This window comes from Hemiscyllium ocellatum, chromosome 20 (assembly GCF_020745735.1).
Source record: "Hemiscyllium ocellatum isolate sHemOce1 chromosome 20, sHemOce1.pat.X.cur, whole genome shotgun sequence".
NCBI classification, from domain to species: Eukaryota; Metazoa; Chordata; class Chondrichthyes; order Orectolobiformes; family Hemiscylliidae; genus Hemiscyllium; species Hemiscyllium ocellatum.
This window is the reverse complement of record NC_083420.1, coordinates 5559251-5575690: the sequence shown is the minus strand read 5'-3', so window position 1 is coordinate 5575690 and position 16440 is coordinate 5559251. Positions and strand designations below refer to the sequence as shown.

General features: G+C 39.1%; 1 protein-coding gene across 2 annotated transcripts in view; it reads right to left on the bottom strand.

Moving 5' to 3' along the window:
• The window catches only part of snx29 (sorting nexin 29), a 508092-nt gene that overhangs the window by 33126 nt on the left and 458526 nt on the right, over positions 1–16440 (bottom strand). For both annotated transcript variants that reach the window (XM_060840443.1, XM_060840444.1), the window contains one exon: positions 2985–3124. In XM_060840443.1, the coding sequence (XP_060696426.1) occupies positions 2985–3124 (140 nt within the window). The remainder of the gene's footprint in view (positions 1–2984; positions 3125–16440) is intronic.

Sequence of the window (16440 nt, the reverse complement as noted above, 5' to 3'; positions counted from 1 at the left end):
GTAAGTTTCTATTAGATCTCTCCTCAATCTTCTAAACTCTAATGAATACAATCCCAGGATCCTCAGCCGATCATTGTATGTTAGACCTACCATTCCAGGGATCATCCGTGTGAATCTCCGCTGGACACGCTCCGGTGCCAGTATGTCCTTCCTGAGGTGCGGGGCTCAAAATTGGACACAGTACTCCAAATGGGGCCTAACCAGAGCTTTATAAAGTCTCAGTAGCACAACGGTGCTTTTACATTCCAACCCTCTTGAGATAAACAGAGATCTTTCTGAATAAACAGGGTTCTTGCTTTTAAAAAAAATCATTAATGAGGAACACTCTTACAGAATATCATTGAGAAGGGTATTGAGAAGTATATTCAGAAAACAACCTGATATTATTAGGGGAGGCAGTGACATCGTGATAATGTCACTGAACTAGTTATCCAGAACCCCAGCTGGGGACGTGGTTTAAGCTGAAAAATGTGTTGCTGGAAAAGCACAGCAGGTCAGGCAGCATCCAAGGAGCAGGAGAATCAACATTTCGGGCATAAGCCCTTCTCCAGGAATGAGGAGGGTGTGCATTATTAAAGGACCAGGATTCATTTTCTCTAACAAAGAGGATTACAAAAGGCTCCTTCGAAAAGACTGAAAATTGTGCAGTCCTGTGATTTTATACTTCTGAATCATATGAGAATCTAAAGCTCTCTGTAATAAAGGAAGAAGAAAGATACCAAATATACATAATGCCTTTATATTCTCATGAAGTCCACAAGTATGGTTTTAAAGAAGAACTTGTTTTGCAATGAAGTCAAATGTGACAACCAATTATTATGGAAAGTCACTCAAGGTAAAGACTGGTTAATTTATTTTGGTGATCTTGGCTGCTGGACAAGCATAAGAAAAGAACTCTTCCTGTCTTCTCCAAATACTGCCATGGAATCTATCTTGCCCACAGGCAGAACATTGTGTTTTATTCGAAAGGCAGGTAACTCCAACAATGCAGCAATCTGTCAGCTCTCTGCTGGATTAAGCATTCACTTCCTCAAATGGGGCTCAATTCCATGACCTTCTGACCATAAGATAAACACAAATACTAGGACTGAGCCAACCTGACACTGATGAGTCCAGACATTTCGTTTTAGCAGTGCAAATCTTGCCCGTAGCCTTTGTTATGATAAATATCACAGCTGCAAGTTTGGTTTTCACTAATAACTGCTTCCTAACAAAAACCAAACCCATTTTTTCAATTGCAGTCAGTACAATATTTAAATAATAAGACTTTTCAGGGCTCCTCATTACATACTTCAGTGAATTGTTTTGAAGTTACTATGGTAAAGATTCTTGTCTGTACTGGAGTATAGTTTATATGATTGCAATGGTTAAACTTTTGATGTATTGTGAATATGAATCTTTACACAATGAAGATAAGGTAAATGTATGATTTACACTAAACAACCAATGCAAAGCCAAAAGCAAACCAATAAGCAGCATTCTATTAAATTTGAACCCTCCAAATAACCATCCAATTTAGTTAAAATTATTCAAAGAAGTTAAATAAAATAATTTGAATAATAAAGGACTCAACTCCAGTAAATCATGTTCACAATTATGGAATGATCAATCAATATTACTAAAAAATACTAGGTCTCAACATAAAGTGTCAATTAGTTTTGTGAACCAATAATGTATTTCAGTAACAAGAACAAAATAAAATGAGAAAAATATTTTCATAAGAGCTTGGTAGTTTAAATGATTGCAATGTAAAATACAACACATGAACCAAGCATACATGCAGATTTTTAAATATTGGCAATTCACATATAGATATCCCCCGCTTTTCGAACATTCGCTTTATGTAATTTAGCTTGCACAAGAAACCCACATTAGTACCTATTTTTTGCAAATCAAAGAGAATTTTCACTTTTACAAAAACGGCAATACTCTTTCCCATATAAATCATGCACCTACGCTTTATGCTATTTCCAGCTTACAAAAGGTTTCCTGGGAACGCTCTACTTATGGATAGTGGGGGCTACCTGTACAACGATTATTTGTTGACATGCCAGTGTAAACAAAATTATGGATGAACTGCTTCCATTGAAACAGTCAAATATTGGATTTTATAGCAGAAATACAACCTCAGTAGGGCTAAGAGTGCAGCACTTAACCTGAAAGGTTGAGACTGTGGACATGAGTTCATTGCTAAAACGTAATTCCTCAACCCATTTATGATTTATTAAAGATGATCAGGAATGCTTCAGCAGATTTATTTCCACCTTATGCTTTAGTCACCTCTTAAGCCTTGAATTTCTCTAAAAAAAAATTTAAGCATTCATTACCATCACCAGTTTAGTACAGTTGTCAAGTACTTCAAATGTTATTTATTACTTTAAAATAACTTGTACAATTCATTTAGCAAACTGGGACAACCGTAGGAACAGATACTACTAGCAAAAAGTATCTTCATTTTTGAGATTTATGTTCAAACATCCTAATAAATGAGAAGAGGCTTTGTATCCTTGCAGGTGAGGAAAATAGGAAAAGACATGTACTTTGTATAGCAGGTGAGCTCAGTTGGCTGGATGGCTGGTTTGCGATGCAGAATAATGCCAACAGCATGGGCTTAATGCTCACAGTGACCATGAAACCCTGCTTTCTCAGCCTGGTCTCCCTCCTGAGATGTGGTGACCGTCAGGTTAAACCACCATTCTCTCGCTAATGAGAGAGCAGCCCTAGGGTCCTTTGGGACTACAGTGAAATCCAAATGAGCATTGTGGCTGAACTCCTTTAATTGGTTTCAGAAAACTGGCAGAAAGATACAAATTGCGTGAATAAACATTAAACGGAATAAAAATCACACCATTCCATGAATGAAATAGAAACATAGAGGGAACTGGTGAAAATGGAATATGTATTCCAAAGAAACTCAGCCCTTCATTGCATATTCTGAAAATAAGGCACATATGTGTTCTGTTAAAACAAAAATACATACTTACACACAAAATGGCAGCAGCTGCATAAGGGTCTCTTTTTTAGGATTGGATGTAAACTCTGGAAGTGTTTGTATAATTTTGTTCATTATGCTCCGTAGATACTCCTGGAGTTGTTTACGACGTTCCTCCACAAACTTTGCATCCTTAAAAACATGTGAAAACAAAAATATTGTTACTCATTTGGAAATACACAACTAGAGCATCACATCTCTATCATTTGGAGCCCATTTGCAAAACAATCACCACTCTCCTCTCAGAGTATAAATTTCATTTCCCTTTACTTCAGTACTTCTTGTAAATTGCCCTGAAGAGAATATGAAAATCTTCAAAAAAATGTTTTTCAGCAACCCATAAATAATATTGCATATAGTCCTGACTATATTTCAATACAGTAACACAATGGGCCCAAAATTAAGCTTATACAGCCAATGATCATTTTCAGTATGCTACATCTCAGCAGCACAGACTAGCAACCATTAAGTGTACTTTCTTCCCCACTGTATTAGCTAGTGTTCTTGGGAATACCTACTATATGTCCACGACAGTACCAAAAGTGAAAATAATCTTTTACATTTTACTCTGTTTATTATCTATTTTTCCATATATACTTTGTTTTCAAAAAGGTCTATTGGTAATTTTTGAATGCTGGTGAAATCAATTAAGAAATAATTTGCTTTAAGATTGAAATACAGAAATTCACAAAGAGAAAAGGCTGTCTCCCTGTAGCAAATGTAAAGGTAAAATATCAGAAATAAAACAACTGCTTAAACTGAACTCTCCTGAAAAATGGGGTTTTTACTGTGCAAAGATCCAAGGTTTCTACTAATTTTTAAAAATTTGGACAAAGACACTCGCTGCTTTTAATTCTACATCAAAGAGAAGTGAGTGGATTAAAATTGAACCGATAAATATTTGGTATAATATTCCACTTTAGAAGTTACACAAATATATTCAACACTATTTTACACATTGTGTTCTCCAGTAATATACCATCTGCACACCTGTTAATTCATAGCTGTTTTTGCAACTAATGAATGTCATCATTTAAACATGTGAAGTAACCAACTTTGATCTGACATGAATAAATTGCGTACTAAAATGATTATGTTTGCATCCTTGAATTACAAAAAAAGTTGAGAGATTGTTTGTGTGTGTGTATGGAATGAGCTTGTGTGTATTAGTGCAAGTCATAGTGATCTGCAGCACAAAAAAAATCCCGTCAGCTCATTTTATTCATGCCAGTTAAAAACAACCAGCAAACTGTTCTCCTCCCATTTTCCAGCCCTTGGCCCAAGTTTAGGGATGTGTATCTGTGTGGGTTTGTCTGTACATATTCATGTGCATTTGCAGGTGTGTGCACACACATGCTGACATCCATATATGTATACACTTTTTGTTCTAGCCAAAGTTGTCCCTCAGCACCTTGGTCAAAGCATTGTAAAATCATTAATGGAAGAGAAGTAATGGAGTTCTCCTGACATTCTGGCCAACATGAATCCCTCAGCTAAAACCACAAAACAAATTAGGTGGTAATTTAATCATTGAGGTTTGAGGAATATGACTGCATGAACACTTGTTAGCATGTTTGCCTGCATCTTGATGCCATCCATTTTTGTGACAGTTGGAACACTTTGACAGCATGAAATGTGCTATACAATAGCCATCATGTACAGATGCCGGTATTAGACTTGGGTGGACAAAGTCAGAAGTCACACGACACCAGGTGATAATCCAGCAGATCAATTTAATATCACAACCTTTCGGAGTGCCCCTCCTTTATCAGGTTTACCTTGCCATCCCTGTCCAACGCCGCACCTGCACATCAGGCCTTTCTCAGGTGACACAGGAGCAGTGCTCTGAAAGCTTGTGATTTTAAACAAACCTGTTGGACTATAACCTGGTGTAATGTGACTTTTGACTTTGTGGCATTTAATGCAGGCACCCTTTTTGAAGGGAAAAACAGTTACCATCAAGTTTAGCATCCATTATGTTAGAGGAGTCACAAAGGTTTGTCTGCTTACATTAATCTTTGTTTTTGTCTGTTTGTTTTTGTTCAGATAAGCAGTTAAGACAAATAGGTTTTGTAGCAAGATGATAAATGGATTAGGAGTAATGGTTATTTACACTGCAGAAGTCTGTGTTCTTAAGAGTCAGTACAATTGGCAGCTTTATTTATTCTTTCAAGCTTGATTTCCTCTGTTGCTGTTTGAACTTCAAAGGATTTGTCTTACATCATTAACCCAGCTGACCAGGTTTCTACTTAACTCATCAATAAGTCAGTTGAGAACTGATGTGTTTGCCAAAATGTCATTTAAAATTCTTGTAAGGGAAGCTTAGACCAGGTCCAATTTCATGTTGAATTTTAGTGCAATCATATTTAAAGAGGAATGTTTTGTTGCTCTTGCTTACTTGCTTGAGAACCATGTTACTTTGTGAGAAGGTGGAAGACACTTGGCTCAACACGTCTGCACTCTACAATTTCCCCTTGACTATTGCCTTCGATTTACCCTTTTTTTTCTGAAAAGGTGCTACAATCTCAGTTCTAATTACTTCTTGTGAACAATCTTTACATTTTAAATAACTTTTTTTGAGTAATATACCACCTGGTGAAGGAACGGTGTTCTGAAAGCTAGTGTTTCCAAATAAACCTGTTGGACTATAACCTGGTGTTGTGTGATTTTTAACTTTGTTGAGTAATTTCTCCCCTTATTTTTAATGACGACCAACTGTCACTGACAGAAAGATTTCTCTCATAACACCATCAAATCCATAACTGTTTTAAATAGCCTCTATTAAATCTCTCTTAGCCTTCACAATTTTACTGAAAGTAGTTTCAGTCTCCTTTTGTAGCCATAGTTTCTCCACTCGAATATCATTGAAGTTGCACATTCTATGTGGCTTTCTCTAGTGGAGCTGACAATACTATACCTGTTGCCTTTTATAAATGTAGTAACTTTTATTCATACACTTTGGACGAAATTGAATGCAGATTCCCAGAGTGGGCAAGGTGAAGGGTGCAAATGGATATTAATAGAGAAGACCATGCAACCCATTCCCACTGGCAGCAAAACACAGCCACATTTAGCACTGGGAAAGGGCTGACGGGGGAACCCACTTGCTGGTTACATTGAAACATAGAGAAAAGGAATTGGAGTGGGCTATTTGCCTCTTCAAACCTGCTCCACCATTGTGTGATCACGGCTGAACACCCAATTCATCACTGCTAGCACCTGATGAAGGAGTAATGCTCTGAAAGCTAATATTTTCAAACAAACCCATGGTCTATAACCTGGTGTTTGATTTTTTACCTTGTCCATCACCGCACATCCATATAATTTCTTGCAAACATTCAGTGTTTTGGCCTCAACCACTTTATTTGGCAGAGAATTCCACAGACTCCCCACTTTCTGGGTGAAGAAACATCTCATCTCAGTCCTACATAAACCACCCATGTATCCTAAGATTGTGACCCCTGGTTCTGGACTTCCTGGTCATTGGGAACACCTTGCCCGCATTTTCCCTGTTACAATTTTATAAGTTTCTAAGGGACTTCCACCCCCCCCCCCCCCACCAAAGTCTTCAAAATTCCAATGAAGAAAGTCCTAACCGATCCAGCCCCTCTTCATACATCAGTTCCGCCATCCCAGGAATCAGTCTGGTAAATTTTCATTGCACTCCTTCCGTAGCCAGAACATCCTTTCTTAGATAAAGAAACCAAATCTGCACATAGAGGTTAATTGGCTTCATTGCTGAGCCACCTGAAGCTAAATATAGCTAACCCTACTGCTGAGAGATTCTTCCAAACTCGTGTGCATCTCTTGTGCGTTCTGAAGGTAGGGTGATTGGGTTTTGTCCTTTCAAAGGTACTGAGCGTCTGATCAAGAACCTGGCAGCAGACAGGGAGATGTCCACCAACAGCTACTTGTGTCCTCAACTTGGAAACCCCACCTCATAGCTCTGATAACCTTAAGCCATCTAGGTTTGCCTGGGATCTAGTGAGGATCCCTGGTGAAGTTCTCGGAGAGTATTACTGGCATCAGTCATGACTCTCAGTGGCACTGACTGCCCAGCAGGTCTCAGGGGTGAGACTTTCATTGCACTGATGACTTAATTCTTCGGGAGGCATGTCCCTTGGCGAGATGACACAGATTTGTCACTGGAGGGCTAAACCCCATCAACTACAGTGTTCCCATTCACAAAACACTAAATAGTATTGGACATTATGGCTTGATATACCTCCATTCTTTCAACTCTTAAAGAATAATACGTTATTATACCATCATCTTACGGTTCATCCATCTTTCCATTGAATGTGTACTCCAGGTCCTCTTTGGTCCAACCTGTCCATGCTGACCAGATATCCCAACCCAACCTAGTCCCACTTGCCAGCACCTGGCCCATATCCCTCCAAACTCTTCCTATTCATATACCCATCCAAATGTCTCTTAAATGTTGCAATTGTACCAGCCTCCACCACTTCCTCTGGCAGTTCATTCTATACACGTACCACCCTCCGTATGAAATTGAGTCATACAATAAATTGCATCTGCTGTTTTCCAATTCCATTAAGTTATCCATACCCACCTGATAAACTGTAATAGTCAATGTTTCCCATCTATGCATTTATATCTTAAGCCAGGGTCTGAAGAAATATTTGCTAGACTGCTTTTCAAAGTCTAACAGATTATGAGGGCTTTTGATAGATTCAGCACATTGTCACATTTCATTCAATTCCAGAAATGCTACATCACCGGTTTTTGTGCATTTTAAGTCAAACACTTTTTTCCTAAGGCACCTTGTTTATGGAAGTGATCTTTGATGTTGAACAGAACAAAAATATCCAACTAAAAGCCAGATGTCATAACATAAGTGTAGGAAAGACAAAATAATGTGAAGTTTTCTCAGCTTTCTTCCAACAACATACCTTAAACCTAGCTTTATAAAAGTACTCTTACTATGAATTATTTCATTTGCGCGGATGATTTAGGTGACAAATTAGGGCTATTCATTGCTGTGAAATTAAACCTATTAGGCACTTGCTTGTGACTGCCTGAAATTATTTCACACATAGCTCTTATAAACAACAGATATAAAGAAAAACTTCCATTTCATTAATCTGAACTGGATTTGAACCCACTTTGTCCAATTGTTCCCTGGCTCTTGCATATGAAATGTAACAATTTTTAATATTTATATAACCAAAAATAAAGTGCAATTCATAGCCATTGCCTGAGAAATGGTTTTCCTTATAAATATTGTAGTAATTGATGTTTTCATGGTGAATATTTAACATAACATGCAGATATAACCCACATGTTTTTGGAACAAATTATAAATGTTGTATAGACATAATGTCATCATGACTGAGTACACAGCAGGTTTCTCTCTCACTTCACATCTAAGTGAAGTATAAATCCACAAATACAAAATAGCACAAAATTCATAATTAGCATCGCTGAGTTCAGTACATGTTTTACACATGCTACACATCATTTATAAAATTTCAGATCATAATCTTTTCTTAATTTGCAATATACAGAAAAAAATTATACTTTTCTGGTATTATATCCTGTGCCTTTGATGAAAGAAATCATAAGTGCAATTTAAAATTGTAAATGGTTTGGAAATGACATGTTAATTATCACACCAATGCCATAGATCCATCTCGAAATTGTAAATCATTAAGGTATTATTGGAGACTTCTAGGCATTCCATCAAAAGAAAGTTAATTAAGCTAACTTAAGATGAGATGTCCTAAAACAAATTAGAAGGTTAACATTTTCATTATTACCAACAAAGACACGACAGCTGGCAAACTATAAGCAAGGAGGTCTTTATTCACACTATGTAAAAGACCTACAAAGTTAGCCATGACTCCATATTCTTTGACTAATTAACAATTTGATTTTATATACATATCTTTCAGTTGTCATATTTGTACAAGCTACTCCAATTACTACAGGAATATTTTGTAATTAGGTATAGCCACCTCTAATTATTATGTTCTGAGAATGATGATACTCTACATATTTCCAACCAACAAACAATGCTTTCACATTTGCAGACACTATTAGAACACAGAGATATCTGTACCGAATACTGGAAAGTTATTGAATTGAAATGCTATTTCAGAAACAACATTTAATAGGCAGATGTTCCAATATAAATATATATGAGTTTTAGTAACGGCCCTACCTCTGATCCAGGAGGGCTGGTTCAAGTCCCACCTCCTCCAGAAGTGAGTAATAATATCAAAGAACAGGTTGCTTAAAATAAACGTACTCGTTTTACAGAGAGCAGCATTTGAGAGTAAGCTCTCGACCATGGCCATATTATCTGAATTTTACTGGTTAGCACTATGATAATAGGTACAACATTTGGAATTAAAATTCCTTTTTCTAAAGCTTCATGTTAGACCTTCACTTCACCACAAGTGTGCAGCACTAGAAGGATACTACAGACCCAATACCCAGCTAAGACCTTGGATTATCTTAATGAAGTCAGAAGTCACACGACACCAAGTTATGGTCTAACAGGTTTATTTGAAATCACAAGCTTTTGGAGTGCTTGCTCGTGGGAGAACAACGGTGTGTCTAACTGCCAGACAGGAAATAACAGACAGTCCCACTGGGGTGGGGGGGCACGAGGAGGAGGAGGACACGGTGACAGAGAATGTAACAACTAAAGCAAAAGAAAGGGAAGGAATGGGAGTGGGTTCACAATTTGAAGGTGTTGAACTAAATATTAAATCCAGAAGGTTGTTGATCATTGGACACAACATCGTTCTGCCATTCTCACATTCCGATCACTTAATCTGAACTAACAACATCATTCCTCCCCCAGCACCCTACCCTGCCACCTCTACTATTTCATAAATGCTGTCCCCTCCACATTCTACGTCAGCTCTGATGAACGGTCATCTAGACTCGAAACGTTAGCTTGTTCTCTCTCCATGGACGTTGCCTGACCTGCAGTAATCTTCGGCATTTTTTGTTTTCAGTACAGATTCCAGTATCTACAATAATTTGCTCCTACCCTATTGGTTGTATTAGAAAAAAGCTTATAGTAAAATCAAAGATACCTTGAAATTTTTAAAAGTTTTCTGAATTAGTTAACACCTAATTATGTCTGTTTATATTTATTTCAATATTTAATAACAGTCAGTGTTATGTTATAGCTCTATATAATGTTAAAGTGATTAATTTAAATTAATAATTCTAAACAGAAATACACTGAATTTGGGATGGATCTTGGAAGTGGAGAAGTAAATATAATCCACTTGATTGGCTAAAATAGTGTGAACTGTGTGCCATGGTTTCCTGGCTGGGCGTGCATTCAAATTTCTGATTTAACTAAGAGAATTCCCCAATTAAAGTGTAAGAATTCTTAAGAATTTTGAAAGTATTCCCTTGTACTCACAGTTTTACTTTGAAATGTACACATTAATAGAAATTTACAACATTGGGGAATAGAATTTAATTCAAATTAAATAGACCAAAGCTTGCCTGTGGAAAAAAAAACACCCATATATATAGTTATAGTCTACATGCTTCAAGGTCTCTTTGTACTGAGAGTTCTAGTATTATCATCCAGGCCACATATGCAGATTTATTGAGGACCTTCAATTTATAATGTAACTGCATTTCATAAACAATCTTCTTGTGCAGCTCTGATTAGAGGCGTGTGTTCTGAAACATTAACTCTGTTTGTCCCCGCAGGTTTTGCTTGATAGCTGAATACTTCTAATAAATTTGCTTCTATTTCTTTTGCGTAAGTCTGACTTTAATGGAGCAGGTTACAAAACAACAGTCAATAATTAAGATGAAACACTTGTGAACAGAAATTGTTCACTAATAATATGTACAGTATTGTACTGCTTAGCAATATCTTAAAACACTACAGCAGCAGGAAGGTTCAAAGCACTGAGATTAACAAACACCTCATCTGGATCTAGATTAGGCAAATAGAATGGTCAATTTTATCAGTAACACACACGAATAGGCATTGGCTGCCATCCCTTCAAATTTGGGATCACTACATCATCACGCTTAACCATTGTTAGAATTCAGAGTGAAAATATGGAGGAATTATTGCTTTAGTGCAATATTGCTGAAGGACATCTGGAGTACAATCTATCCTTTGGATCAAGGAATGGGAATGATGAGAAGTCACTAATGAGTTCCTCGTGATAAACCCTAGCTATTGAATAACAGACTACAAACTATCATGGTTGAGAACGCGGTGCTGGAAAAGCATAGCAGGTCAGGCAGTATCCGAGGAGCAGGGGGGTCAACGTTTCGGGCATGAGCCCTTCATCAGGGATGTGGAGGGGCAAAGGGGCTGAGAGATAAATTGGGGTTGGCAGTGGGGTTGGGGGGTAGGGTAGGTGGGAACGAGGGCTGGATGCAAGTGGACGGTTATTGTGATAGATTGGTGGGTCCCGTGATCTTCGGTTTATAAGACCCGATGTCTTACCACTAGCGAGGGTGACCGAGAAAGAGAGGCATCACTTCAGCGCATACATTACAGCCTGGAAGCAGTTACCTGCACTGAAGAGTGGATCATCGGCAACAGCCCCCATGATCAGCAGCAGGAACAGCATCCAGCAGAGGGTGACCGAGAGGGAGAGGCATCTCTTTGGCATTTTTCCCGACTGAGTGCTGCAGACTGGCACATTCCAAGGTTCAGGACTACGTGTTGAGGGACGCGCTGGAGCTTGGGGCAGCTGCCGGCAAGGCGTGGTGGGGGAAGACCACCACGTAACGTCTGCCTGCCTAAGAAGAACAGGGGGCCCACGCAGCCTTTTGGGCTCTGCTGACGCCTCAGCTAAATATATGGACATAGGATTGATAAACATACAGACCTGTATATACAAATGATAAATTCTGATCTCTGTATGCAAATGTTTACGTATGTATGGCATGACCAACTGTACAGACCATCAAATTATTGTATGAATAAAGTATATTTTTGAAATAAAAAAAATCACTTTGGGATTTTCTCACTGACCTATCACAGTTGCCTTCTACTTGTATCCACCTATCACCTTCCCACCAGCCCACCAGCCACCTCCTATTTATCTCTCAGTCCCCTTCCTACCACGCCCCCAGTAGGAGGAATCGAGGTGTAGACTATTTTCTAAACAGGGAAAGGCTTCAGAAATCAGAAGTACTTGCCAGTCCTAGATCAAGATTCTCTTTAGGTTAACATGGAGGTCCAGCTGGCAGTTAGGAAGGCAAACGCAATGTTAGCATTCATTTCGAGAGGGCTAGAATACAAGAGCAGAGATGTTTTGCTGAGACTGTATTAGGCTCTGGTCAGATTGCCATTAGAATATTGTGAACAGTTTTGATCCTTGTATCTAAGGAAGGATGTGTTGGCATTGGAGGGGGTCCAGAAGAGGTTTACAAGAATGATCCAAAGGATGTCATATAAGGAACGGTTGATGACTCTAGGGCTATATTCAGTGGTGTTTAGAAGGATGGTGGGAATCTGATTGAAACTTACAGAACACTGAGAAGCCTGGAATAGAGTGGACGTGAGGATAATGTTTCACTAGTCGGAGAAACCAGAACCAGAGGGCACAATGTCAGAGAGAAGGGAGAACCCTTTAGAACTGAGATGAGGAGAAATTTCTTCAGCCAGAGAGTGGTTGATGCGTGGAACTCATTACTGCAGAGGGCTGTGAAGGCCAAGTCATTCAGTGAATTTAAAACAGAGACGGATAGGTTCATGATTAGTAAGGGAATCGAGTGTTATGGGGAGAAGGCAAAAGAACAGGGTGGAGAAAGGTATCAGCCATGATCGAAAGACAGAGCAAACCTGACAGGCTGAATGGCCTACGTCGGCTCCAATATCATGTGGTCTTATGTTCGTATGTCATAAGCTTGTTTTCAATCAAAACACAGCAAGTATACATGAAAAACATTAAGCTAAATAATAATCTGCAAAGTTTTAGCTATCATAAGTAACATTGTACAGGGTGCAAGGGTTTTTTAAATAGCAAGTTTGTTATTTTAACATGCTGCGGCAGTTGTGCTGACTTGAGCAAAGGACTAGAAGAGAGCAACACTAATCACCATCGAGGTTAGCTGGGTCACTTCGATTTGCTTTCTAATTACTGGAGGATTCTGAGACTATCGTGAGGGAAGACAGGTAGAGTGGTGAATTACTTCATGTACACAGGTAGAAGTAGTTCATGAAATACAATTGGATATATTCACATGCCAGTATAGTCCATAAAAAAATCAGAATGTGTTCGTTTTTTTGTTTGCAAATTGTGTTGTGAAAGTGGCTCCATAATTTATTGAGCTTGTGATTAATGGCTGATCTGTCAGGACCACTCAGGATCGTATACATTTAATTAAGTCACTTCTTACTCTTCTAAACTCCAGCAAAGTACGTGGTAATCAGCAAGAGGTGTCACTGACCATCTATAACCTGATGCCATGACACTTGAAGACAACTCCCTCTGGAACAAGCTACCATCTCTGCTCAATCTGTGGGAAGGGATATACTCAAGGATGATGATGGTGTTGTCTGGGATATTTTCTGGAGGGTACCATTCTGTAAATATGACCAGATCAGGCTGTAGTTTGATTACTGGACAGCTCTCAATTTTTCCACTAGCCCTTGGATGTTAATAAGGAGGAGGGGGCTGGTTTGTTTTATCGATTCCACTTCCTACGTCAGTGATAGGTGATCTGTCATTTGTTTTGACTTTGGAGAAATTTGATATAACTGAGTGGCTTTTTAAGCCATTTCAGAAGGCATTTATAGAGGCAACCGCATGGGTCTGGAGTTACATGTTGGTCAGACCAGCTAAAGACAGCAAATTCCTTCCCTAAAGTATACTGGGCAACCAGATAGGTTTTTACAACAATCAATTACAGTCTATCATCATTAGACTTTTAATTCAGGATTTTTAAAAATGCAAATTCCACCATCTGCCAAGGTGAAATGCAAACTTGGACCTAAAGCATTACCTGGGTCTCTGGATTACTAGTCGTGGCACGGTGACATAGTGGTGAGCACAGCTGCCAGAGACCCGGGTTCAATTCCAGCCTTTGGTGGCTGTTTGTGTGGAGGATGCACATTCTCCCATGTCTGTGTGAGTTTCTGCTCCGTGCTCCAGTTTCTTCCCATGATCCAAGGTTATGCAGGTTAGGTGGGTTGGCCACACTAAATTACCACACAGTGTCTGGGGATGTGCAGGTTAGGTGGATTGGCCATGCTAAGTTACCCCACAATGTCCTGGGATGTGCAGGCTAGGTGTGGTAACTATGGTAAATATGAGGTTATGGGAATAGTGTGAGATACTCTTCAGAGGGTCATTTCAGACTTGATATGCAATGTAGAGATTCCAAGTCAATATCCCTTAAGCTATGGGACTCTAACTACACTTGATACCAAGACAGTCTTAAGCCCCAAAAAGCCCCAGCAAGATGGCGATCAATAATGGATAAGGTGAAAACAAAATAGCTACTACAGTCATTTTAAAAACAAAATGTGGGATATGACAGTCATTGGTAAGGCCAATATTTGTTTCCCACCCCTAAATGCCCTTGAGAAGACAGACTACTGACAGAAAAGAATCTGGTCCGAGTTGCTGGAGGTCTCTCACTACTATTCCAGATCCTAACTGCAGAAGTTCCTCTGGGCAGTGACAATTAACAATTCCGAACACAAGTGGCTAGTACAACAAATAGAAAATGTTATACCAACAGGCATGGAGTGGGCTTCTGTCAATTTCAGTACACATTTTTGGAGCAGAATAATAAGAATTTTAATTTTATTTATTTATTGTCATGTGTATCTTGTTACAAATTATAGTGAAAAGTGTTGTATTGTGTCACCATTCTCTGACACCATCTCAAAACACAGAATACACCAAGACATAGAATATAAAGGCAGAAAAATGAAGTGTTCACCTCTGCAGTCCTTCTTGTTAAGTGCTCCATCATGGGCCACGGGCCTGGTGATCAGGCACACGTCTGCTTCACCGTGCTACTTCTCCTGCTGGAACAAAAGTTGCCGACCTCTGACACCATCTCGCCTCCACCAATACCCTCATCACTATATCCTCAATGGACCTTGCCAATGCAAACGCTTTCAATGTTGCTGGGTATCGCACCGGCCCAGACTCGACTCTCCCACCATGAGTCTGCTCCGGGCACACCTCGCTGATGCAGCCACTGTTGATGACAGCAGATCCTGTAATGGGTCCAAACTCACCTCCATCGCCACCTCCATCAATCTGTGCGAGAAACAGACGCCACCTATAACGCAAACTCGCTTCTATAGCAGCAGCCATGGCTCAGTGCTAGGACCGCATCTATGATGCAGAAAACACTGGGAACCCAAACTTGCCTCTGATGCCACAGCCAAGAGTCCTGCACCTACTTGCTGCCGCCCATGTCATCGCCACAACCAAGCTCTTCATCAAGAGCTAAGTAAAGTAAAACAGAAGAGAAAAAATAAAGAGAGCAAAGAAAGGAAAAAAAAGAAAAGTGGACAAAGCGGACATGACCCTGGCTCAGAAGCCCTACTCCTCTGCCATTTTACTCTAAGTGAGGATATTGACCATGCAGCTGCTAAGTTATGCCAAAACCAGGAAACTTGGTACAAGCAACCAAAGTGCAAACACACTTAACTACCCATTTCCATAACTCATGCACAAGAATACATTACCAGGTCTGAAGCACTGACACAATACAGGTCTTTCTATGTGGAATAAGGATTTTATACCTTATCCATACATAAATAAAAATGCAGAAGACTTGGCAAACATATACTGTATTCAGAAATCATTTCTCTGTTCTATCCCTATTATTAATCATTTGCGATCCAGTTACTTGTCAGGCAAATCCCCATTCCTTGTCCCTGTTACATGCCTCACGGCTATCTAAATTTGGATATCAGAATTACTTTTTTATTCCCCATACAGATTTTTCCTTAGGGAAGCCAATCACTCAATTAAATCTTTTAAAACCATTCTCTTTTTTTTGGATCAATCTGTATTATACATTCAGTGGAGAATATCAAGCCATAAATTCCTGCATAAAGTGGAAGAATTACACTGCATTACTTGGCTAATAGCCATGATTATCCTTCAGGGTTACCATTATCACTCTGATTAAATTCTGTGCCATACCTTGGTGGATGTGACTGCTTCCAACTGTTTCTGGCAAATTGACAGTATCAAAAAACAGCTGGGAATTGTAGCACTAAACTTGAGCATTCAGTACTGCTAATAGTATATATATTGTATAAAATATGATGGCATAAAACACCCAGGAGAATTAGAGGCTGGAATTCAGAAGCCAGCATTCTGAAGCCAGAGGAAGGTAAAATAAATCACCGAGTTACTATGCCTTTTGCCTTAATTACAGCATGAGAAACCCCCAGATTTGAAAGGGGTATTTATTCTGGGTCTTTGCCCTTTTTCCAAGTCTCAGTA